Source organism: Lipotes vexillifer, unplaced genomic scaffold (genome assembly GCF_000442215.2).
Source record: "Lipotes vexillifer unplaced genomic scaffold, Lipotes_vexillifer_v1.1 scaffold36, whole genome shotgun sequence".
Lineage (NCBI taxonomy): Eukaryota > Metazoa > Chordata > Mammalia > Artiodactyla > Lipotidae > Lipotes > Lipotes vexillifer.
This window is the reverse complement of record NW_006792448.1, coordinates 4,117,268-4,143,990: the sequence shown is the minus strand read 5'-3', so window position 1 is coordinate 4,143,990 and position 26,723 is coordinate 4,117,268. Positions and strand designations below refer to the sequence as shown.

The 26,723-nt window shown below is 39.9% G+C and overlaps 1 protein-coding gene across 1 annotated transcript in view; it reads right to left on the bottom strand.

Annotated features, from left to right (window-relative positions):
- Positions 1–16,961: 16,961 nt before the first annotated feature.
- Positions 16,962–26,723, bottom strand: part of SKOR2 (SKI family transcriptional corepressor 2) — a 34,011-nt gene continuing 24,249 nt past the window's right edge. The window contains 2 exon segments of the mRNA XM_007465606.1: positions 16,962–17,024; positions 25,457–25,524. Coding sequence (XP_007465668.1) covers positions 16,962–17,024; positions 25,457–25,524 — 131 coding nt within the window.

Here is a 26,723-nt window from a genome sequence, read left to right as displayed (position 1 = left end):
ATAATATAGCATGACCATAATCACACTACCCATACCCAAGAAGACACTCATATAGTAATGGCAGAGATGACTGCTCATCAGTGCCTTTCCCCTTCTCCTTGCTCATCTAAGTCTTGTTGGTGCAGCTTAAATCTCACTCCTCCATGAAGTCTTGCCTACTATTGCTACCCCACACTGATTTCTCACTCACTCTGTTGTACTCCCATGGTGCTTACCAGCTGCCTGGTTTAGTAGTTCAGCACATGGGTTTTGAAATCAGAGAGTCTTAGGTTCAAGTCCCAGCTGGGTTATTTACTAATTGGACATATCACTTGAACCCTCTAACACCCAGTTTCCTGAATCTGTAAAATAATCTTAAGAATCCCTGTCTCACAGGTTTGTTGCATTATATGATAAAGTATTTAGTACTTGGCACATGGCAAGTTCTTAGTAAGGGTGGTTATTATTAGTAATCCATAAAAAAAAAAAGAGTATAAGCAAAGAGCTAGATTCAACACTCCTCCTGGAAGGATTTAGAGAGAGGTCTGTCTATTCCATGAGCAGAGCCACATTCATGCCATCCTGTAGAGCTTTCTTCAGCATCTCAGAGAGGATTCTTGGCAAGATGGCACAGTTTCAGAATCCATCTCATGGGAAATCCTTCCTAATGCATGAATAATAACAAGCCTGGGTTTGTCATTGGTTGAAGAGGTGATTCTTTAGGGACATTTACCTGGATTTCTTTAGTAGCTGCTTTAAGGAAGGGCTTCCTCTCTGCAGCTCAACAACTATTCTCTACTGATGTTCCATTCTGGGCTCTCATGGCTAGGAAAATGGATAGCTCAATCAGTTCACATTTGCTGGTTCTAACAGCTCACATCACATCATGCTTCCATGCGGGAATGTGTGGAAATGGAGGTGAAGTGTAGTGAAAAGTAGGTCAGCCTGTACTCTCAGAGGGAGAAGCCATCATCATGAGGTCATCTGTGAGATTGAAAGGTACAGGGACTGAGGTGATAGAATGAGGTGCTCTAAGTTTTCCTTTATGAATCAAGAGGGGGAACTGAGAAGCAGAGTAGCTCTTTCCTGAATGTATTAGCCTCAATCTTTCAGATAAAGAAGAGAAAGGGCTGGGGCTGGGGGACAAAGAGGAAGGATAAAGGCAAAGGAAGAGGGGAGGAGGAGAAGTTGACTAGTTGATTAAATGCTGGGCATTTTTGAGAAGGGTAATGCAAAATGATGTGGTGATGTGTCTGCAATAGCGGTTCTGTGTGCTCTTATTGTTGGTGCACCTTTAAAAGGGAATGATGGGCCTGAGGAAGATCTGAGTAATAGTTCTCAACCTCAACTGCACCAAAGAAACACCTGGGGAACTTAAAACAATTCTGATGCCCAGGCTGCACTCCAGACCAATCAGATTAGTCTCTGCTGGTGAAACCTTCCGAGGTGATTCCAAAGTGCAGTAAATAAGGGAACCAGTGGCCTGGACATACAACTAAAATGATTAGGCATCATGAGAGCTACAACTAAATGTAACCCAAATAAGATATGAATAAGATATGGATCATTACCATCATCCCAGGAAGTTCTGTCTTGTCCTTTCCCAGTTAATCTCTACTTCTACTCTCCCAGAGATGACCACTGTTGTGGATTGGTTGAAACCATTCTAAATTCTCAAATAATTACAGCATATACTCTTACGTAGGACTTCTTTCATTAGCAAAATGCTTTTGAGATTCACCCATGTTATTGTATGTATCATTAATTCATTTCTTTATATAGCTAATATTTCATCATATGAATATACCACAATTTAAAAATCCATTCTCATACTGATGGACACCTGGACTGTTTTCAGTTCTTTGTTATTATGAATAAAGGTGCTATGAGCACTCTTGTACCAGTCTTTGTGTACATATATTTTCATTTCTCTTAGATAAATACCTATGAGTGGAAGTTCTGTGTCATAGGGTAAGTATATATTTAGTCTTTTTTTTTTTCCTGTGTTGGGTCTTTGTTGTTGCGCACGGGCTTTCTCTAGTTGCTGTGAGTGGGGGCTACTCTTCATTGCAGTGCACAGGTTTCTCATTGTGGTGGCTTCTCTTTGTTGCGGAGCACGGGTTCTAGGCGTGCGGGCTTCAGTAGTTGCAGCACGTGGGCTCAGTAGTTGCCGTGTGGGCTCTAGGGTGTGTGGGCTTCAGTAGTTGTGGTGCACAGGCTTAGTTGCTCTGTGGCATGTGGGATCTTTCAGGACTAGGGATTGAACCCGTGTCCCCTGCATTGTCAGGTGGATTCTTAACGGTTGAGCCACCAGGGAAGTCCTATATTTAGTTTTATAAGAAACTGCCAGACCTTTTCCTATGGAGTTTATATCATTTTACATTCACATCATCAATGTATGAGAGTTCCAGTTGCTCCACAACCTTGTCAACATTTGATGATGTCAGTCTTTTAAAATTATAGTCATTCTGGTGGGTGTGTAGTGGTATCTCATGATTTTAATTTGCATGTCTTGATGATTAACGGTGTTGATCACTTTTTCATATGTTTGTTAATGATTTGTGTATTTTCTTTTGTGAAATTCCTGTTCAATTCCTCAGTTTTTTAAAAATTGCATTGCTTCTTATTTTTATTAAGTTGAAGGAATTCTTTATATATTCTGGACACAAGTTCTTTGTCAGATATATGTTTGCAAATATTTTCTCTGTGGCCTGCATGTTCATTTTCTTATTGGTGTCATGATGAGCAGAAGTTTAAAATTTTGCTGAAGTCCAATTTATCAGGGTTTTTTTTTTTTTTTTTTTTTCACTTTTTGGTCTTTCTGGTGGCTATGGCTTTATATGTCTAAGAAATCTTTGCCTGGCTCCTAGTAAAAAAGATATACTCCTATGTTTTGCTCTGAAGTGTTTATGATTTCAAGTTTTACATTTAGGTCTATAAATCATCTGTCTCATATTAAATTTTGTATATGGTATAACGTAGGGGTTGATGTTCATTCTTTTCATATAGATACACAATTATTTTAGCACCATTTTGTTGAAAAGACTTCTTTCCCCATTGTGTTGGCACCTTTGCCAAAAAAATCAAAAGACCATGTAAGTGTGGTCTATTTCTGGGTTCTCTATTCAGTTACACTGGTGTGTTTGCCAGTTCTGCCACACATTGTTATGATTGCTATAGCTTTATAGTAAGTTTTGAAATTAGGTAATATGAATTCCTGAAATCTTGCTCTTCTTTTTCAAAGTTGCTTGGGCATCCTGGATCTTTTGCATCTGTGTTTAATTATAGAGTCATCTTGCCAGTTTCTCCCAAAAGTCCTTCTGGGAATTTGATTGAAATTGTATTGAATGTATAAATACTTTGGGGGGAGAACTGACATCTTAACAATAATGAATCCTCCAGTCCACATACATAGTATATTTCCAAAGTGTTTTAAGTCTTTTAAATTTTTCTCAGCAATGTTTTGAGGTTTTCGGTGTAAAGGTTTTATATATCTTTTGATACATTTATTCTTGTTTTTTTAAATATAAGGTGAAATTCACCTAACATAAAATTGACCATTTTAAAGTGACATTTTGGTAGTATTTAATACACTCATAATTTTGTGAAAAAACATTTTCTATTTAGTGAGCAAACATTTTCATCACTCAAAAGGAAACCCTGTACCTATTAAGCAGTCTCTACCAATTCTCCCTTCCCCCTGGCCCCTAGAAGCCACCAATCCGATTTTTGTCTCTATGGGTTTGCCTATTCTAAGAATAGCATATAAATGTAATCATGCACTATATGACCTATTATGTCTGGCTTCTGTCACTTAACATAATGTTTTCAAGGCTCATCCATGTTGTAGCATGTGTCAGTACTTCGTTTCTTCTTACGGCTGAATAATATTCCATTGTATGCTTATACCCCACTTTGTTTATCCATTCATGTGTTGGTGGGCATTTGGGTTGTTTCTACCTTTTGACTATTGTAAATAGTGCTACTATGAACATTTGTATACAAATATTTAAACACCTGTTTTCAATACCTTTGGGTTTACACCTAAAAGTGGAATTGACAAGTGATATGGTATTCCTATGTTTTTTTGAGGAACTGCTAAACTGTTTTCCACAGTGGCTGTACCATTTTATAACCCTACCAGCACTGTACAAGAGCTCCAATTTCCCCCACATCTTCACCAACACTGTTATTTTTTAAAAATTTATTTAATTTATTTATTTGTATTCTTTTGGCTGCGTCGGTTCTTAGTTGTGGCATGCGGGAACTTCGTTGAGGCATGTGGGCTCCTCTCCAGCTGTGGGGTGCAGGTTTTCTCTTCTCTAGTTGTGCCATGTGGGCTCCAGAGCACGTGGGCTCTATAGTTTGTGACACACAGGCTCTCTAGTTGAGTCACCTAGGCTCATTAGTTGTGGTGTGGGGGCGTAGTTGCCCCACGGCGTGTGGGATCTTAGTTCCCCGCCCGACCAGGGATCAAACCCGCATCCCCTGCATTAGAAGGCAGATTCTCTACCTGGGAAGTCCACCAGGGACCACCAGTTCCCTGAGACCACCAGGGAAGTCCCTCACCAACACTGTTATTGTCTGTCTTTTTGATAAGTCATCCAAGTGGGTGTGAAATGGATTTGAAGTGAATTGAGTTCATTGTGGTTTTGATTTGCATTTCCCTGTTGACTCATGATGTTGTGCTTCTTTTCTTGTGTTTATTGTGCGTTTGTATACCTTCTCTGGAGAAATATCTATTCAAATCCTTTTCCCATTTCTTTTCTTTTTTTTTCACTGTGTTTACATTTTAATGCAACCCCCCCACCCCGTCCATGATACCCCCACTCAACAAGATCCACCCAACCCTCACCCCCTACCACAAATAGGATCATCTGTAAGGTAAAGATAATCCACAGCCATGCATTTCTCAAAGTCCGAGTTACTCAGTTAGAAGTAATGCCATGTAGTTAGATGATGCCCAGAACAATCCAAGGGAGGCTTTATTTCTCCAGTTCTTGTTCTCTTCAGCGTCCCTCTGCCAGCATGTAGTCAAGATACCCCTCCTCATTCTTCCTGTGGTCTTCTGATCGCCTGTGAGTAACTCTCAGATATCTCTCTCTCTCTCTCTCTCACACACACACACACACACACACACCCCAAAGACAAACCATTAGTCTCAGTCCAAATCCATATTAAGGAAGGGAGGGGAGAATCTTCCTACACATATTCCAATCTTCCAACATATTCTCTACAACTAAATCTAAATGGGGGCATGCCTTACTTTTGTTATGCAAAGCAGCTCCAATTCCCCTTTTCTCAGCTCCCACCTGTAGACTATGCCCAGGGCCTAACCGTGCACTAGAAATGCTGCCCATCACGGTGCCTTTCAACAGAAAGACCTCTACTCCTTACATCATCCCCTGCTACCCAGAAACTCGTTAGATGTACCTTTTTGATACATTGAGCCACATCACATTACTACCTATGACTTCCTCCACTAACAGATTCCATTACGATGTGAATCTGCACCCTCTGTCCCCCATCCATAGCAAGCCCTCAAGAGTTGAGACTTTCCTTCTAGTTATAGAAAGGAACCCCCAAATTTTCCCATTTCTTATTTGGGTTATTTGTATTTTTATTGTTGAATTGTAAGAGTGCTTCATATATTCTGGATAATCCCTTATTAGGTGCATGATTTGCAAATATTTTCTCCCATTCTGTAAGCTACTTTAATTTAATTTAATTTTTTAAACTTTTTTGATGGTATTGTCTGCAGCACAAAAGTTTGTAATTTCAATGAAGTCCAATTTACCTGTTTTTTCTTTTGTCTCTTGTGCTTTTGGTGTTGTATCCAAGGAACCATTGCCTACCCCAAGGTCATAAAGATTTACTTCTATGTTTTCTTTTAAGAATTTTATTATTTTAGCTCTTTGACAGACCGCACTTCAAGTAGCACTGTCTTAGAGTACCTAACTTTCCAGGAACATATAATACCTTAGTCAAAAGAATCATGCTAATGGTGGAATTTCATCTTCAAGTGAGGTTGGTAAGGGGAGATATTTTTGTTTAAGAGAGGTCTCCAACACCCTTCAAATTATGTCAGTCAGGGGACTCCCAATTCACCCATGTGTACAGGGGGCTCTTGCTTGGCTTACTTGGCACTGAGCAGTGGAGTTTAGTGGTTAAAAGCAGAGGTTCTAAAGTCACAATGGCAGAAAGTTCAAATTCCTGATTTTCCACTTATCAGCTGAGTGAGTTAACTCCTTCCAGTTTCAATTAAATAGTTAAATACTGTAGTCCCTGCTTCGCAGGGTTGTGGAGAGAATTAAATGAAATAACGCATTAAGACACTTAGCACGGGGCTTCCCTGGTGGCGCAGTGGTTGAGAGTCCGCCTGCCGATGCGGGGGACACGGAATCGTGCCCCGGTCCGCGAAGATCCCACATGCCGCGGAGCAGCTGGGCCCGTGAGCCATGGCCGCTGGTCCTGCGCGTCCGGAGCCTTAGCTCCGCGACGGGAGAGGCCGCGACATTGAGAGGCCCGCGTACCGCAAAAAAAAAAAACCAAAACAGCACAATGTTCGGCTTATTGTCATCACTCCCTGAAAGTTGGCTGCTGTTATTATTATTGGCTGCCAAGTAATTGGATGATAGTGCCATATAAGTAGAGGGATGAGAAAGCAACCACATATAAAATCAGTTTCACCAATGATTGTTTAGTACTGAATTCAGTTATTTAACCATGTTTTAAAGCGCACGATTTGGGGGAAATGTTGATTCTTTATAAAGTCAATCTCTAGAGGGCCATAAAAGCTATTTTAATCACTACAACTAATTACAAGGAAGTATAAATCAATAAACTTTGCTAAATGGTCTAAAATATAATAAAGGAAGCCATCATTAACAATCATCCAGGAAGCCACTGTTCTTAATTGTGAGATGATATAAAAGTTGGATGAGAAGACTGAATTTTATTATTTGAAAACTTCAGATGTTACCAATGCTTTCAGGGAAGTTCTTAATTTAGTATAGAGTCATGAATTTTCAGAATGATTATTTACTTTAGGTAACTTGAGTTTATTACTTCTAAATTATATGTATATTAGGCCTGGTCTGGAAATTTGCAGAAAGGTATTCTCAGCTCTTAGTGTTCTTCCCATACTTTCTCAGCTTAAAACAAGCCCTCTTTCCATCCCCCCTCCCAAAGCTGCAGCACTATTTCAAAGCCCGAATCAAGACTGGAGTCAAGGGGCATTTAGAACGCTTTAACTCTCTTCTAGTTTTGTGTGGCAGTTTCTGACCCAAGTGCGGGAGTCCCAGGGCTACCACCTCATCTCCCAGGCTTACCTTGCTGCCCTCTGACTAGGAAAGCCAATGCCCATATGGGTTCCTGAGCCAAATTCCTCTCTGCCTGTCACATCCCTGAGTCAAGGACTGAGCTTGCTTATTGCCACACTATTTATTCTTAGTGGTGTGTTTCCCTGAGGATGGAACCTGCCCATGAAGGCCAAGTGAGTATCAGGAGCCTGTTATCATGGATAATGATGATTGACAGCCTCCTGCTCTGGAAATGCCTGTGCCGCAGAGCTCTATTCCCTTGTGGGGTCCCAGCTACACACCTGGTCACGGCTTTGCTCGCCTTTTGGACAGCTTACCTTTCCAACCCAGTTTCTGTCCTACTCTGGGGAGCAGATCAAGTTCAGGTCCAGCCCCTCCCCCCCATCTTCACCTGTCTATATTGTAGTTGGGGATATCAGAGAAGTCGTAGACCTGCTCAGCTGTGATGATGAGGCCATGAGATTAAGTAGGAAAAGCTTGCCACAGCAGTAAGAACTGGATTTGAGGCTTGACTCAGCAACGAAATAGACTTCATAATCACTGACCTCCTTTAGCTAAATCAAAGGGCTAATGAGAAGGTAAGATGATGTAACCAGCATAAATATGCATTGGAAAGTTGTCACACAAATAGGAAGTTGTGTTCCTGTTGGCTGATCACAGCCCCCACATAGAGAAAAAGATTTTGTAATCTGAGTTAACAGAATATCTAAAGTAACAGTGGTTAAACAAGATAGAACCTCATTTCTCTCCTGTATAAAGGTAGCTTGGAAGTGGGCACTCCAGAGTTGGTGTGGGGGCTCAGTAGCTGTCAGAGACCCAGGCTTCTATTACCTTTCTGTGCCACGCTAGCATATGGCTTCTATCTTAAAAGTCACCTCACGGTTCAAGAAGACTTCTGAGGCTCCCTCCACCTTACAGACATCAGAAAAGAGGGAAAGGGAAGAGAAAAGAGAAATGCTGCCTAACGAAGCCAAGCTCTTTTGAAGTGACCTTCCTGAAAGTTCCACATATTTTTACCTACATCTTCTTGACCAGAACATAGTCACACAGCCACATCTAACAGCACGTATGCCTGGGAGATGTAGTCTGATTTTATCTAGGTATATTGCCACCTGAGAATGGTCTGTTGGAGGGCAACCAGCAATTTGCCACATATAGTCATTCGAAACCAAATGAAATGTCAACCTTCTCTGAGAGAGAGTTTAAAGTGATAATAGTGAAATGAGCCGCTCTTATGATTGGCCCAAATAAAATAGATGAGACTCACTCACTTATTCAATAAAAAATGTTTTGTGTAGCTACTGCATGCCAGGGACTATTCTCAGCACGAGGAAGGTGGTAGTGGGCTGAAACAAAGGTCCTTGCCTTCCTAATGTTTACAGTGTATACCTTCCCACGTAGGAGTGTATAATTACAGACTGTGATGTAGGTTGTGTATGGGAAATCTTGTAAGATGGTCTCACTTGAACTTTGTGCACTCAACTTTGTGCGTAGAGGGAGACAGAGGAGCTCTCCTCATCGGGCCTGGAATTGGCTGGAAGCACCCCACTGAATGACGCGGTTACACATCCTCAGCATGGCGATCGTGTTCCTCTCCTCTGACCTTCCTCACTGCTGACCAGGGCTGCTTTAAACTCTTACCCTTAAATGAAAGTGATCTTCTCTGCTTGATTATATCTCCTGTAGCTAGGAGAGAAGTCTTCTCTATTTTCCAAAGAGCTGAGGCTACACTTTTTGTACAATCAAAGGAAATTGGGATACGATGTCCCACTCTCCTTGCCTGTGGCAAATAGATGAGCAATTATTCAGGCATTCTGAGGGTGAAAACCATCAGTCTGAAATGTCCAGTCTACCCCAGTAGGATAGGCCTGGGTTTCTGCTTTGATTTGCTATGGCCCTTTCTGATCTTATAATTTCATTTGGAATTAAAACAGAACCTTTTATTTGCATTGCTTGTATTCTTCATTAGCTAATATTTGGGTTGACCTTGGAATGATAAAATAGTCGAAGAAAAGAACACAGCATTTTTTGGCTGTCATTTTATTTGCCAAGAATTTTCTTTGTCCTTCTGAAGAGTGGCTTTATTTTTAGCCTCATGCAGCACTCTAGATGGATGTCCTGTCTGTTTCCACAGGCGGCTCAGATAACCCAATCACATCCAGTTTTAGGGACAAATTCTTTTTGTTCCAACTCTGAAGCATCAAGCATTGCTAGAATAGAGAGGAGGTATTCACTCGCCTCAATGAGAAAATATATGGGTTAAATGGTGTTTCCGTATTATATGTTGGATTTCCTTCTGAAGGTTTTGGCTTTTAGTGTATAACTTCATGGTTGCATGGAGAATTGATACTCTCTAGTGTTTGAAAGGAATAGACTCAGTCTGATAAAATACCTCAAGAAATGGGGAGACTCTAAGGCCATGAGGGAAAGGGCAACAGGAGTCTCCTAGTGCTCAGGGAAAGATGCACAGCTGGGATTCCATGGAGCCTGGAATTTAGGTGGAGAACCAGAAGGCACTAATGTAGTTTCAGCATCCTAGCAGCACAGGCCAACGGACTTCCACACTGAGCTCGGCTATTAACTCAATTCAGAGCTACGCCATGATGAACTCCTCTAGGCTCTAAGACATACCTGGCAAGTTATCTTGTTCTAATTTTTCTTTTGCTACAAGATCATTTGCTGATATTTTAGCACTAACAACTCTGAGACATTTAAAGTTGCAATTGGAAAGAAAAGAACGACGTTTCAGGCTCGTTTACGTGTACAGATGATGTAGTGGCAGGACGAAGACCTTAAATTCATCCACAATTTTTTTTTTTTTTTTTTAATCCACAAATCTTTAGCTCCCTCTGGAGCTGCTGCTCTCACTCTGAGAAGCTATCTGGTCCGAGTTTGCATTGGGTTCTGCAGAAAATGACCTCTGCTGTCCCCTGGTGGCTGGTCATGAAGCCAGGTTTGTGTCCTCCCTGGTCATTTTCTGTCACTTCTGGTATTACTGGCTGAGAGTACAAAGCTAAGGATGCTAGGCTTCCATCCCTATGTGTAATTTAAAGCTTACATAGGAGAAAAAGCTCCACCAACTTGACTGACCAGCTACTCCCCCGTGTCAAGCACAACTGTCAGTTTCAGAAGCGTGTGCCACGTCTGAAGGGCTGTGTGAGCCCCATGCCCAGGCTCCTGGAAGAACTTCCTCCTCTCCGCGGTTAGTTGCAGCATCTTCACATTATTTTTTTTGCTAATGGTCACTGGGAACCTGTCCTCAGACTCCAGGACTTGGTTTATAACCCTTCTCTGACCCATGGTCCCATCCTTCATGGGCTGGGAAGAAAATCACTAATGAGTAGGAGGTTTCTTAATGTGGCAGCTAAGGATAAGAAAATTTATCTCAAGGGAGAATTGTCAAGGTTTTTTTTTTGATAGTTTATGATAATGAAGATGGTGGGTAAAAGTATCAAATATCATGGCCATGCATTTTAAACTTCTTTTGAAATCTGTTGAGGGATGCCATTGGTGAGACGCCTCTTCAATTACAATGGTCTTTGGCAATTCCAGGGCAGGAGATCATCCACAGCAGACTTCCGTTCAACCCAGCATTACTCTAGAAATCCTGGCTCCAAAGGGTCACCGTTTTGGCCCTTCTATCTCTCTCACCTGAGACACAGAATTTTTGGCATAAAATGACCTCATGGACTTTGATTCAACATCACAGTAAGGAGGAAGGCACACTATCGACTTCCTCACTAATGCTGTTAGGAGACCTAGCTGGAATTTAGAACCTCCCCTTACCCATACAAAGATCCTATCATGCTGGGGAGGACTCCAGCTGCTGACAAGGGCCAAAGGCTAATTTAGACTTTAATAACCATTTTTGAAGGAATTTCATTTTCAAAAATAATTTATTCAAATATTTTATGCCAAAATCATTCTAAAATGTATTAGTCTCTATTAGTTGCTCCCAAGCAAATGTGCATTTAACTACATGAACACAACCATTACTTCATAGTTTTTTTATTATAGACTTTTTTTATCCACATGAATGTTAAAGAAACTACAACAGAGTTAAATACCATTTTTGATAACATGATTATATTCTTAATTACACTCAATATTAAACTGTAAAATATTTCCAAAGGAATACAATCTTCATTCATATAGCAGGCAAAATACCAGAGAGGAAGGGGCCACACATAAGTCTGTCCACTTTGCTGGGAAAAGCAGGTTTGTACGGCTGATGCCATCCTAGCTGGCGAAACGTGATCCCCCCCTCCTAGGACAGGTCTTGTGTTGTCTTTTCACCAAGAATCACTTCTTCAAACGTAAAAGACGGTCTCATAGAGCTGCTCTCTCCAAGTATGTAGCACAGAGATCCCCTGGGACCGTCCATGGATTTCCCACCCGGCTTGGCTAACAGCACTCCCGCGCTCTGGGTTCGGTTGGCCTTTAAAAACACAGACTCAGACTTTGGTTCCACCAAAAGATGCAACAAGCGTTGACTGCTCTGGTTGGCTCCCCCCTCCCCCAACTAATGAATGGCTGCCACAGTCTATTGTACATGGTTGTCCATGCTGCTTTGAGGTCACTTGTCCTTGGGTTCTCCCGAACCTGATTTTATATTTGATTCCCAAGCCCTTTCAATTTTCAGTCTCTGTGCAGGTCGGAAGTACTCAGGGGCAGTCTGTATCTTACAAGAGAACAAGAGTAAGTGGTTCTGTGCACCTGGGATGAGACAAAAAGCACAGAATGACAACCTCAGTGTGACACAATCAGATAATTTAAAAACATTTAAAGTAACATTTAGTATATCCTTCAGAGAAGACATTTTTAGTACAGTTTGAATAAAAATGTTTAAACAGTGGCCATGAAAGCATCTTCCTTTTCCCATATATTTGCCTGCTACCTTACATGATGCATCTCTGCTGACACTGAGCCAAACTAGAACTATTACAGCAGAGCGTGCTGGTTGCTATGCCTTCTTTACAGTAAAGTCATTTTGCTGGGTTCCAGAAGCTCCAATTTGTTGTTGGGCAAACATGAAGACAGCCTGTGGTAAAGGGGGCAGACAGAATTTCATGCACTCGTGCCCTGCTGGCTTTGGCTGAATGGTCCAAGTTACATCCATTTCTCTTGTCCTGGGGTGTTAGGGCAGCTATAGGGGTTTTGCAGTTCAACATCAATGAAACCACTGGATTGGTTATTAACTGCATATTTATAACTGATAATGGAAGATGTGAATTAGGCCACGATTTCAGGTCACAAGTCAGGGGAGAGCAGATGAAGTGTGCGCTGCAGAGCCAGGTGGCCTGGTTCAAATTCTGCCACTCCTTATAGCAGTGAAACCACACAACTTAACTCATCTCCGCATTTCTGTCTGCTCAGCTGTAGAATGGTGAGAGTAGCGGCACTTCTCTCAATGGGTTGTTTTGAAGATTAAATAAGATAATTGATGTAAAGCCCTTAGAAGTGTGGCAGCACACTGTCATTCTCAACGGAGATTTTTGAAAGAACCTGGTTCTCTTTTGTTTGAGGACAGAGGCTAGAAATGGACATGCCCCCCTGCCCCCACATCTTTGATGTTACAAAAGGAAGACACAGAATGTTCAATTACAATCCCTCCACACCCCTTTAAGACCTTTTTCTTGCTATTCTTTTCGTAGCAATTATCCCAGAATTAAAATAAAAATAACAAAAACAACAGGAGTTTACCAAAGAGCTAGATATTGTTAGGATAGGGGAAAAAATGATTTTTTCAAACTCTCTAGAAGGATGCAAAGTAGCAATTAGTGATGAAGAAAATGAAGCCCTAAGGCAAAAAGTAGGTGGGTTACACCCTCAGGTGTTATATAGGGTTTTATATGAACAGATTTTAATAACAGCAGCCCCTTTGTGAGAGAGAATCTGGCAGAAGACTGGCACGCAAGAGTGATAGTCAAAATCTAGAGCTGGCAGAGACTTTGATCAGGTTTGGCCATCCACAGTTCGTAGATAAGAGTGAGCCTCAAAGAGATTAAATGATATTGCTTCAGATGACACAGGGAGGTAGTGTCAGATTTAGAAGCCAGACTCCCAAAACCAGCCCAATGATCCTAGAAAGACAGAGAAGGGGCTTAGAGTCAAATAGACCTGTACTGAATCCTGGCTTTGTCACTTTCCAGCTAAGTGACCTCACTGATCCTCCTCATTCTCCTGTATAAAATGGAGGTAGTAATAGGATCAACCTTATAGACTTGTAAAGATCAAAAGAGAGAATGTAGCAGCTTAGCCCAGTATCTGGCATGGGTAGTGCTCAATGAATGACAGTTATTATTATTTCAAGCTTTTTCAGCAGGTTGCTGTATGAATATGAATGAGCCATATCCTATGATTCACTTTCCACTTAGGTAAAATGATTGAGTTCTCTGTGAAAGACATGAGTATTTCACTGAGTCACAGGGACGACGTTTGCATAATGTTAAAAGGGGCTTGGGGCAAAAAGAATGTAAAGTAATATTAAACTGGTGTTAACATCATGACATTTTTATTTGGGGTGCAGATTTCACACAGATTATCCTGGAGCGTCTGTGTAGGAACTGGGGCGCGTTAATAAGCAAAGGTAAGAAGACCGTCAGGGGTAATTCCGGTGTTCAAAACAGTTCCAGATGAAAGGATAATACACACAGCATTTTGAAATATTTTTTCAAATCACTTCCATCGTACTCGTGAGCTCACGATAAAGCAAATATGCAGAGCAGTGCAACATCTAATCTACAAGGGCTTCTTTTAGAAAGTAGTTTGAAGATAAATAAAATAAACTACAGTTTACACAGCTGGTAGCTAAACAAATGGAATTTATTGCCCTAAAGGGGAATACGACTAGGTTGAAGAAAGGTTTAGATAAATCCATGGATGATGGATCTTTAAGGAGTTCTTAAGGGAAAGTTAAGAGTTATTCAGTGTACATGCCTGAAGTTTGAGGTTGGTGTTGTTAAGAACAACAATTTGGCTCTTCTAACAGAATTGCACTGTTAGTCCCCTGGTATGGGTGGACTTTTATTTTGATTCGACATGGAATTTCTTGTGTCCTAACATAGGGCAAAAATGATTTGTAGAGCAGTGATATGTGGCAATACTTGCTCAGCTTATTAAGTGGATTGCCTGTGGTTTTGAAAAGCTTCCTCCTCTTAATAGTCGTATTGGAATTCACTGAGTGGCAAGAACACAGCACACTACCTTAAGGGTCACTCTTGCATAAGACATTAATGTATCAGTCCCTAATTTGGAAACCTGTGGTCACTCAGCAAGACAGAACTTGTTTCTCTCCCTTGGTGTAATGACTTTTATCTTGTCATCTCTCTTGGGGTAATTCCTTGCAGGCTTGGCATGTTGAGAATCGAATACTGCCTCTAACAATATGGTTGTGATTCTCTGCTTGGCTGATTTAGCTCGGTATTTAAGTAACCACTAATCTTCTGAAAGCACCAGGGTCTACTTAGAGAAATCCCTGTTGTCTGCAAGGATGGAAACAAAATCAGCATGGAGGAAGCATTAGTTACTAAACACAAATCAATCTTTTTTTTTTTTTTTTCCCACCTCACTGTACACTATGTCACCATCAAAGGCGTGGTTTCTGGGCAGTAAGTCTTCATTTTGTAGGTGCAGGAGCAGCTCATGTCTGACAAGCAGAGAAGATGAGTCAGGGAAGTGGAAGGGTAGAAAGAGAGTTTATTGAAGCTTCTAAGTATGAATCAAACTACATTCGAATGGATGAATCACAAACGTGGAGTGAAAGAAGACAGATACAACAGAATGTTCTCTAAAATGTCCTTTACTAAAGTTCAAAAACAGGTAAAACCAATCTTTTGTAACTGGGTAGGGGCACAAGGTAGCTATCTGGGTGCTAGAAACCTAAGCAAGTTCACTGAGCTCTGATGTGTTGACTTCATGACTTGACGATTTATAGGCTTTGGAGAATGTGTGTTATATTTCAATAAGAAGGTTACTTAAAAAAACACATCCCAATATGTACTTTTTGATTTGAAGGAAAAGTAGTTTGACATTTTCAAACTTTTATACATATGGGTTTGTCAGCGTTAATTTGGATGATCTTTGCTTTGATTACCTTGATATTCTGCGTTAAGATTTATTAGACTCTGAATGTTCTAAAATTATTCATTTCACACTGCTGGGACAAATCTGGTCTACAATGATGAGAAAGAAATCACCCAAAGTCAAGTTCAGACGTAAGAAAAACACTTGAAGATATAGAATGAAACCAAACTCACAGGTCCATTTGTGTATGACTTCATGGAGATGGAAACAGAATGACATTATCTGAGCATCCCAAAACAGAATGACTTATCATCTGAGCAACTCTGTTGCTAAACATCTGCTCACAGAAGACAAGAAGTCCCTATTTAAGGAGCAAGCAGGCACTGCTTTTAAAATCAGGAGCCCTAGAATCTCTTCCTGGCTTTGTAACAGAGGCATAAAACATCACATCTCTCTTCACTGTACCTTGGTTCCCTGTGCGTAAAATTAAGGGAAAGCATATGAATGAGAGACTGTCTTGGAAAGAGTTTTGAGCTCCTAATGAAATGTGACATACATATAACTGTTTCAGAAAAATACTGAAGATTATCACTAATAAAGATAATGGCAAGAAGTAGAACTGTCATGTGCACATAGTAGAGGAGGCTTGTGATATGCAGAAAAGAGGCAGGAAGGAAAGAAAAGGAACCATGAACCTGCATTGCACATAGTATTTTTGGCCAGTCAATTCTATTGAATTGAAAATATGTTCCAGAGGGAAGGGGTGGGAAGAATCACTCTGATGGGAACAAATAAAACTGATAAATGGCCACAATCCTAGTTAGCCGTGAGCACTTATAAATACCACCTCTGACATCTGAGTTTTTCCCTGATTTAGCAGTTCCAACTGCTAGGTCATCCTAACGTATTGTTAGAGAAACAACAATATCCTAGTTTTTGCATTCCTTCAATTCTAACAGTTATTTATACCTTCTGCCGTATCATCAAAAAGTTGCTTTTGAAATGTTTAGGTATATTCTGAATATAGTCATTGAATTTTTACTGTCTTCTTTTCCTTAGGAGTCCAGAATATTTGTCTTTTAAATTGCTGCCAGGTATGTGACATTGGATCTGGCTTCAGCTGTAGAGAAACAAGGATTGTTTCAGGGAAAGAATGAATGACTAATCCTGCAGCAGAAGTTCTCGAAGGTCTATGTCGCACGCACCATCTGTCAGTAACTCAATGAAAGTCGGGTTTCAGGAAGACATTTTGGAAGCAAAGGAGAGACAGAGAAGAAAAAACATAATAAGCATGGCTTCTGACACTCCGGTTTCCTTCAGAGGACCAGGAATCAGGGTGTCAGGAGGAACCGGAAAGAGTAGAAAACCTCGAAACAGAATGAAGATCACATCTGCAAGACTGAACTGAGAATTTCCTTAGTTTTAGAAATTTTCCACAGAATTTATAAGATGCACTTAGCCATTTATTTAGGAAGCCCCATGCCTAGAACGAAGTTCAACAGTGTATCGGCTTAAACACAGGATGCAACATCATCAATCCCCTGGGCTATTTCAAGTACATCAGTAAAGAACACGGCCGAGCAATAACAATTCAGAGAGTTAAGGAAAATCTGTTTCCTCTGGTGAGCTCACCTTTTAGCTTTTGCTGAGATGGGCACCTAGCTTTTCTTTCCTGATCAAGCTTGCTGCATAGGGAATCTGTAAGATAAAAACAAGCAAAACTATCCAGGTGAGCAAAGTTTGGAGACATGTATAATGGAGACCCTTTATTGTGCCTAAATTTGAATGCTGGTGGATCTGCCCTTTGGACAAAAGGTCTCCATCTGCCCGGCAGTACGGGGCTTCTGGGGTATAGCATGTCTAAGGCCTGTTAAAAAGCATATCAGGACAGAACAGGTGATCACACTAGGTTGTTGCTACAGCTAGTCTCTGAGGTTCCTATGTGACATTTCACTAAACTTAATAATTTGCACTTAATAATATGGTACTTATTTTTATTTAGGTATGAAAATTAAGTTATTATGTTACAACGAATGTCCAAGGTCACAAAATAAGAATGTGATTACAAACTAGTTCAATGTAAGTTTTCATTTAATTAGAGTGAGGAGATATGCTATCATTATAAATCACAAATAAGATTAACTAAACACAAACTATTACTCTGGGTAATTTCCCAATAACTACTAAGAAGCATCAGAAATAATTGCACTGAATGGAAAATATGACCCTTGAGAATTCTACCTGGATAAACTTGAAAAGTACTTTTCAATACTGGGGTTTTGAATGAAAGTCTATCGCATTTGATATGCTACTTTTCATTAGAAAATTCAAATTGTTGAAACTGGACTACATGTATTATTTAGATTTGCCTCTCTACTAACCCTAGTCATGCTACTTACCTTCATCATTGTAAGGCTAAATTCAGGACTCTAATGATATAAATCTGTTTTACATTTAAAGAAATATTCAGCCTTCTAGAGTGTAACATGAACTATGGCTGATATTATGTAAAAGCAGTGAAGGAAAGAAAATTATAGTCATTCAAGTAGGTAATATTTTGAATACTGATATACATTCCCCATATCCCCAGCATATTTTTGTTTTGCTCTTCTGATCTACCAGCCCATAAACATGAACCTTTATTAATGGGAAGGAACTACAAATCTATAGTGATGCTTGTGGCTAAGACTAGCTGGACCATTTTGCCATAATAACTGGTTAGCTGAATCAAACAAGTCTTATTTTTTAAAAATTAATTTATTTATTTTTGGCTGCATTGGGTCTTCATTGCTGCGCACAGGCTTTCTCTAGTTGTGGCGAGCGGGGGCTACTCTTCGTTGCGGTGCGCGGACTTCTCATTGCGGTGGCTTCTCTTGTTGCAGAGCACAGGCTCTAGGCGCGTGGGCTTCGGGAGTTGTGGCACGTGGGCTCAGTAGTTGTAGCTCACAGGCTCTAGAGTGCAGATTCAGTAGTTGTGGTGCACGGGCTTAGTTGCTCCGCGGCAAGTGGGATCTTCCTGGCCCAAGGCTCGAACCCGTATCCCCCGCATTGGCAGGCGGATTCTTAACTACTGTGCCACCAGGGAAGCCCTCAAACAGTCTTTTTAATGAAAAAAAGAGAGAAGACTAAAATAGCCACCTCACTATCTTGATACACAGCCACAAGATGGATGTATACGATAGAGACATATCTGATAAAGGCCATAATAGCAGCATCGAAATTAATGGTTTATATAGGACCATAAATAGTTGTGTCCTAATCTCATATTTAGGACGAGAGCTGAGATTAGCTAGATAACTATGACAAGAATAGTTACACAGGGACCTACTCTAGTTACCTCTTCTTTCCACTCTGGGTTATGCTATACCTGCTATTAACAGAGACATACCTGAATCCTGATTTTCCATTATGGTGTATGAAACAATATGCCAAAACACATGGATCACCTCTTTCTTTAGATGCATGATGTCAGACAGCTTTGAATGGAATTCTATTATTTAGGATAACAAGTAGAAATGATGTAAACCTTGGGGTATAAGGGTTACCTAATAAAATGTATTTGTGTCACTCTCGCAGTTAGAAGGCATTCTCAACATCAAGATTAGATGCCACGAAGATTTAGTAAGTGTCTGTTCTGTGCCAGGCACTGCACGAGATAAGTTAATATCACCATGCGCCATCTCATCAAAGCCAGTAAACTACTCATCCTAACCCAAAGAAACCTGCCTGAAGGGCACTACTTTCAGATCTAAGTCTGAATGCCTTTTTCCTTTTTTCAGAAACAACAATGCAGCATTTCATTAAGATGGGAAGCTGATAAGGAAATTTAAAAAAGGACTCAGGAAAAAAAGGACATTTCCAAATAATCACATTTGATCCCCAAATCTCCGGACTGAAATTTAAATCTGTGTGAAGAATTATTAATCTCAGGTTGTGAGCTGAGACTCATTAATTCCAAGTCTTAAACATGAATGATTAATAAAGAATATATTAGCATATGGCCCGACTGTTCATGGAAACTATCCTATTTCATTGATTCTAAGATGCAGTTTTTTCCCTCACATTTTAACATTTCTGAAGTTGGATGTACTATAATTGATGGTATCTGAGAATAACAGTTGGAAACTTCTTTTCTTATGATACATCAAGTAATGGGCACTTTTATGATTGATGGTGCTTCAGGTTCTATACTCCCCAACTGGAGGAGCTCAGGATCTTAGAGGCTCCATTAAAGATAATTATGCCATGTAAATCTCCTATAATAGAACTTATAAAAGCTTTCTTTTCATTCTGACCAGCTTGGAAATCACCAAGATTGGCATGGACAAAACCCCTCAAAGTTGCTATATAACTTCTAAATCACCTAGTTGGCTCTAGTCTATCAAAAGTATTGAGATTTTACCAAAAAGGATAATTTCCTAGATTGTGCCAAGAGAGTTAGCCTGAGCTCAGACATTAAGATGGGTCAACATCTCAAAAGGAGAAAGACGAGACAAAGGATATATAATTAAGAAACGAGTCATTGCATTGTCAAGATGCAAGGCAATAGATCAATAATTGGAAAAGGACCCACTGTAGTCAAAGTCTGTCTCCTGGAGAATCTTAAGGCAGCTTCCAAGGAAGTTCAGACTTACATCAAGTCCTCTACTTGTTACATATTTAGTCACAAAATCAAAACCTTCTAGGGGCCCAGGGATCTTTTTCTAAAAATAAAGTGCTCTATCTACCTTTTAAAAATATGTAAAACATATTTTAAAAAACTCTCCATGTTCAGACGGTAGAAATCTGGGCAAGTTCCCATCCTAATGAATACTGGAGAACCTCCAAGAAAAGACCATACTGAAGAGCTGTACCCTTGCCAAAGGGGGAGCACTCCTCCAGAAACGATAAAGACCTGTCACCGCTCCTTTCCCTGCAAGGAAGCACAGTGCTCACACCATCAGAAAGTTGTAAACTGACTTTTTACAAGTCCACGGTGAACGAAACATTAGTACTAAATCTATTGGTTGAACATTAATTTTAATTGAGGCTTTAATGAGGAACTTTGAGACTGGTTCCCTCTGGCTGCGTGTGACTGCAGTGTTTTGGAAGAACAGCAGAGGGCACTTCAAGACTAGCATATTTTAAAAGCACTTTTTCTCAATCTACGTGCCCTTTGGTAGCGATCCAGCAAGTTCAAAGTATGTGAATCTGGGTCTAGCCATTTATCATGCGTTTTCTGTTGCAGCTTCACAGGGTCGTTCAAGAACTATGACTAATGTCTTCAACAACTATGTCTTCAACTATGACATGCCTTCAACAAACCTACGGTTGTAGCTTATGCATACATGTACTTGCTTTAAAAAACTGTTGCCAAATTAGCAATAAAAAATTTAAAAAAGGTTATCAAGGCATCACAGTAGTCTCGGCTCATGTTGTAAACTACGTTATATTCCAGTCCTTGGAAAAACTTTAATCAAAAGGCTATACACGTTACAGATGTAGAAAACAAATTTATGGTTACCAGGGGATAAGGTGGGAGGGATAAATTGGGAGACTGGAATTGATATATACACACTACTATATATAAAATAGATAACTAATAAGGACCTACTATATAGCACAGGGAACTCTACTCAATATTCTGTAATGGTCTACATGGGAAAAGAATCTAAAAAAGAGTGGATATATGTATATGTATAACTGACTCACTTTGCTGTACACTTGAAACTAACACAACATTGTAAATCAACTATACTCTAATAAAAATCTTTTAAGAATGGTTATACACTTAGTAAAATGCCTTCACTTTCTTCTTTAAGAATTTTTTAAAAACTGAGATATAATTTACATATAACATTGTAATGGTTTCTTCACCTTCTTCTCAATCCTAAGGGATGATGGTTTTGTTTTAAAAATTGAACTTTTTTCCTAGAACCAGAGCTCACTTGCGAATGAGAAATCTTTTGCTCTTTATTATGCTAAACACTAACATCTTCATGAACATGCTAAATTCTAAAACCTTTGTATTTGGTTCATATTGAGAGGAACATATTTCTTCGCTTGTATAAATAAATCTGGTTTGGTAATAAAAACATTTTAAGCATTTGAAAACCCAGAGCAGAGGTGGGGGACTATAACACAAACTGTGATAAGGACTGTAAAACTCTCATTTTAAACTGTTTGTAAAAAATATATTAGCTTGTGGCCCATGTATATGTGTTAAATAAACTGCATATGCTTTAAATCTCACATTAGATAAATGCACATTTATTTATAAACACGCAAAGAGAGTCAATCATTTGAGTCTATAGTCATCACAACTTTGCATTTAACAAACTGTAAAAGGAAGCAATGGTGTAGAAATTAGTCAGCGGAGAATCTAAAAATGCAGGAACCAAAGAAATTCATAAGTTTTCTTTCTATGGCAATGATACCCAAGATGCTTTCGATATCATCTTGAATAAGAACACTGTGCAACAGCATAGGATAAATGCATTGTGGATCTATGGGAATTGCTACAAAATATGATGGTTTTAATATATTTGAATTCTCCATGACTGCACGATAGAGTGGGTTTTTATTTCATCTAAAGGAAAAGATGCCTATTCTGTAAGCGAATGACTATTCTGTAATACATGCTTTGTAAACTTTAAATATAAAATAATTTAAACATAAGAGAATAAAAGAATTTTTGGTGAATTGTTCTGTTCTCAAGGAGCAAAGCATGTAACTATATTTACTGATGAATTAGAGCATTCAACTAAAAATATTGAGAAAGTCAATAATTGTGATACCTAGCAACTTCTTGATAATATTTAGGTATAATTTTCTAAAGACATTTTTCTCCAGTTACTTTAGCAAATACAACAAGCTGAATAAGGGACAGGGTAAGTTTCTGTTCAAGTAAACTTGAGTTTGCTGCCTCAGTTCTAAAGCAGATGGTATAGTCTGAACACAGGTCCTTCCCGCACAAATATATCTCTAGGCACCAGGGTTCAAATAGTTCCACTAATAAAGGTACTACTTTGAGAAGGGGCATGCCATTAAATTGATTACTTGTATCGGCACAGCATTTTATGTTTACATGTGCATTTCATGTTTATTAAACACTTGTGCCTTATCATATCCCTATCGGGGTACTAGGTTGGACCTTATAACAGGTCCCTTTGGTTTAGAAACTGATACAATGAACTATACAGGATGAATCTTGAACTCAAGTTTGCAGACTACTTAAAGCTTATCTGTTAGTCACAAGGACAGTGCTGTAATACATAAGCTCCCAGTAATTCACTAGTAGGCCTCCTTTTAGTAGTTTTGGCCGTAGTTCCCCAGCACAAAAAAAATTTGAGGAAATCAGGACCAAGCCAGGACAATTTGGAAAAGAATTAAGAGGACTGCTACATGACAGTATCAGCGTTGGGTCAGGGGGCATCCATGGGTGGTGGTTAATTCAACAAATGTCTACTGATCCCTATTTGATGTTAGACACCATGCTAGGTGTTGAAGGTAGCACGAAGACCCGGGCATCTAAGGATAGGGGACACAAAAGAAGGGGAAGAAGCAGAAGGGACAAATCATGTCTATTTCACCAATTTTCATGTTGGTAGTCTGGATGTACTTTTGTGGATTTCAGGAATTATATTGTACCTACAAGGCGGGGGCGGGCGGGGGGAACATTCCAGCTCCTCCCAAAGAATTTAATTTGCAACCAGGAAAATTTACTATCTAGAGGAATATGAATTAATAACACTTGTCTAGATAAATAAATACATAATGATAAAATATTTTGCAATACAATATAATAAAGATATTTTGTAATACCAATTTGTATCTTCCATGTACCAAATATCTCAAAAGACAAGAGATATTTTTTCTTTTATTAATACTGCCTGCTGATTACATGGATGCAATATCATCTCCTCTTTTACTTAAGAAACCAAATGTCAAAGAAAATTAAGACATTAAAATTACATAACTGGCCTTAAATAACTGGCACTGAAATAATTATTTAGTTTCCTTTCCTAATGCCCATTTTGCTATGCTCATCACCACCCAGCAGTCACACATTTTTGGTTGCATGTGTGGCAATTTTTAAGAGTCTGAAAACGATATCCTATGTAAAATAAGTAAGGTCTTAAAATGTTATATCCTTCTACCTTTGATCCTATCTTTACATTCTTCCTTTGGACAAATAAAACAATACGTAAATTCACAGCAAGTAATGAGCAGCTCTTATTACCTAGGTATCAAAAGCTGAGAAGAGTAGATACTTTTTCTTTAACCCCTGTGGGGGATTAGTTTTCAATTGATTAAGAAAATCCTTCTGTTCCCCAGTGAAGTTAGGTGCAAATAAAACTAACACAAGCAAAACCAAAACAAGAAGAAAGATCCTGTTTAAGAGGCTCTTATGTTGAGGTGGTTTTCAGAACTGAGAGTTGTTAACCAGCACCTGAGATCCAGGAAAACCTCAGAAGGAGTGTTAAAGTTAGAAGCAGTACTTTTAATAGAGCCCCTAGAATGGCGGAAAACATCATGAAATACAAGGCTGCTTTCAAAATGACTCTCAGCAATCTCCATTAACGCAAGCATGATTTCCCCCATGCAGAAAGGAAACATCAATAATCATCTTCCTTAAATAATCCTGACAGAAAGCTAGATGCCTGGCTCTCTAGACAAGACAGGCGGGTCTGCATAGATACATGCTTCGTGGTATAAGGATAACGTGGACCAGCTCAGAAACACCAAGCAACCCAAATTATAATAATCATGCTGTGAAGAACACTAAGGATCAATGTATGTCTTTACCCAGGTGATTAAAAATATCTTATAGGAGCTTCCCTGGTGGCGCAGTGGTTGAGAGTCCGCCTGCCGATGCAGGCGACACAGGTTCGTGTCCCGGTCCGGGAGGATCCCACATGCCGTGGAGCGGCTGGGCCCGTGAGCCATGGCCGCTGAGCCTGCACGTCCGGAGCCTATGCTCCGCAATGGAAGAGGCCACAACAGTGAGAGGCCCGCGTACCGCAGGAAAAAAAAAAAAAAAGTTATAAATGGACTTCTCTTGTGGCGCAGTGGTTAAGAATCTGCCTGCCAATGCAGGGGACACGAGTTTGAGCCCTGGTCAGGGAAGATCCCACATGCCGCGGAGCAACTAAGCCCATGCGTCACAACTACCGAGCCTGTTCTCTAGAGCCCGTGCGTCACAACTACTGAGCCCGTGTGCCACAACTACTGAAGCCCACGCGCCTAGAACCCGTGCTCCCCAACAAAGAGAAGCCACTGCAAGGAGAAGCCCGGCACCGCAACAAAGAGTAACCCTCGCTCACCGCAACTAGAGAAAGCCCGTGCACAGCAACGAAGACCCAACGCAGCCGTAAATAAATAAATAAATAAATAAATAAATAATCTTACAAAAACTAAGCAGAAATTATTTCCCCATTGTACTCATGAAAATGAGGAAGCTTGGGAGACTGCTTTCAAAGCACTAATAAATAATACCAGATGTATCTGCATGGGGACAAAGGGTGAGGAATTCAGGGAAAGGAAAAAACAACTCAAAAAACGAAAAACATAAAACCTTGCAACATTTATTTATCAGACAATTTCCTGTTTCCCTGTTTCTGTATAAATAGATCTTTGTCAGTGTCCACTTTCAGACATGATTAGGATACAGTAACACACTTCATTTGGAAATAATTCCTTTCTTTTCATTGTCGTTCAAGTGAATTTAATTGATTAATTGTATTTATACTAAGTTCTATTGACAGCAGAGGGCCTGCTCAGGTCTGGGTGGTGGAAGGAGGGGGAAGACAAAGACAATGGCCCTTCCCCGAGCTTTTGGTGCAGCCCAGCGCTGTGTTCGGAAGTTTGCACAGTGGAAGACAATGCAGGTACCTCTGGTTCACCCTCAGAGACAATGTACACATCTGTCTATTAACACATGGTAGGTAGTTACATTTAGAGGAAATGTACTGACACATCTGTGTATCCTGCATCTAAGTAAATCTCTTGGCAGTTAGCATCTAAACCAGCGGAGAGGGAAGTGGACCAAAGGATTTCAACGCAAAAACACAAACAGTTTCATACATATTGGGTGGTTTGAAAACAAACCCATCACCTTGCATTTATTTTTAAGTAGAAATGCATCTTACAATTTGTAACTGTTGCACCATTTCTTCTCGGTAGGCTAGTTCCCTTTTCATTTGATCCTGAAAATTATCTGGTAGGAGTGAGAAACAGAGAAATAGATTAATTAAAGTGCAAAATCTACTATTGGTATATTTAGTAAAAATATTACTGACAGTCCCATAGAACCGCCCCCCCCTTTGGTATTTTTAAAAGTAAACACTGTAAGTTGTTTGAAGTGATGTTTTCTTCAAGACTGTGATTTAATCAGAATAGATAGTAAATTCTGAGAGGCTAAGGTTTATCTCTTATATTTCACAATATCACATAGCCCGTCTAGTATAATCCCTTGCACATAATAACTACTCAGGAATGTTGAGGGCAAGCATATTCTCTAGTCTTTGAACACTTGAGCCAGTCACAGTACTGAGAGCTTCCACTGTCTTCAGAAGTCTAGTGCTAGTGACGGGGTGAAGCTCAGACAAAGCCGATCATAGGAAACATGGACCCTTGTGCACGCGAACCCTTGGGTGATAAGACGTAGGTCTGTTAGATGTGCCTGCCTGGCTTCACTGCAGCTCATCTCACGTCTAAGAGAGTGAGTGATAAATGTATTCTGACTGGACTCTCCCAACCTGCAAACTCTCCCACCCGGTAGCAGCCTTATCTTACGTCCTCCTTGGGCCTATGTGGTTCTACAGACCTTGCCTCAATCTGAGAAGGAAGGAATTTTAAGACATATTGTGCAAAATATCTTTGCCATTCTACATATTGATCATTTTTATTGTATTTCCAGAAAGGAATGACTTCTTAATGTGCATCTTATTCTTTCATCTTCTCCATAACTTCAGCTTTTTCTGCTTTAAATGAGAAATTAACATGATTTCATATGAATCTGTGGTGGATGGTCAGGGCAGTGGCTTCAAGAAACCAGAAACTCTGTCATCATCTCTTCTCTTCCTTTCATCTCTACAGCCAACTGGTGTATGAGTCCTGTATATTCTACCTCCACCCTCTCCTCTCTTTGCCATTGTTACCTCCCAAATGCAGACACCTCTTCCCTGAAAAGTTTCCCAACTGACCATCTGGCCTCCAAATCCCCTTCATTCTCCTGCTTAAAACTCCGTGAGGGTTTCCCATCGCTTTCAAGGTAATAAACCCTTTACCACTCATGAGATTCTGGATACTTAGAAACTAAAAACATTGTTCTTTTTATTTTTTTGATCTATCTTTCTACACTATTTGAATTCTTTCCCCAACCTCAAGCATGTATTTTTTTTTTTTTTTTTTTTT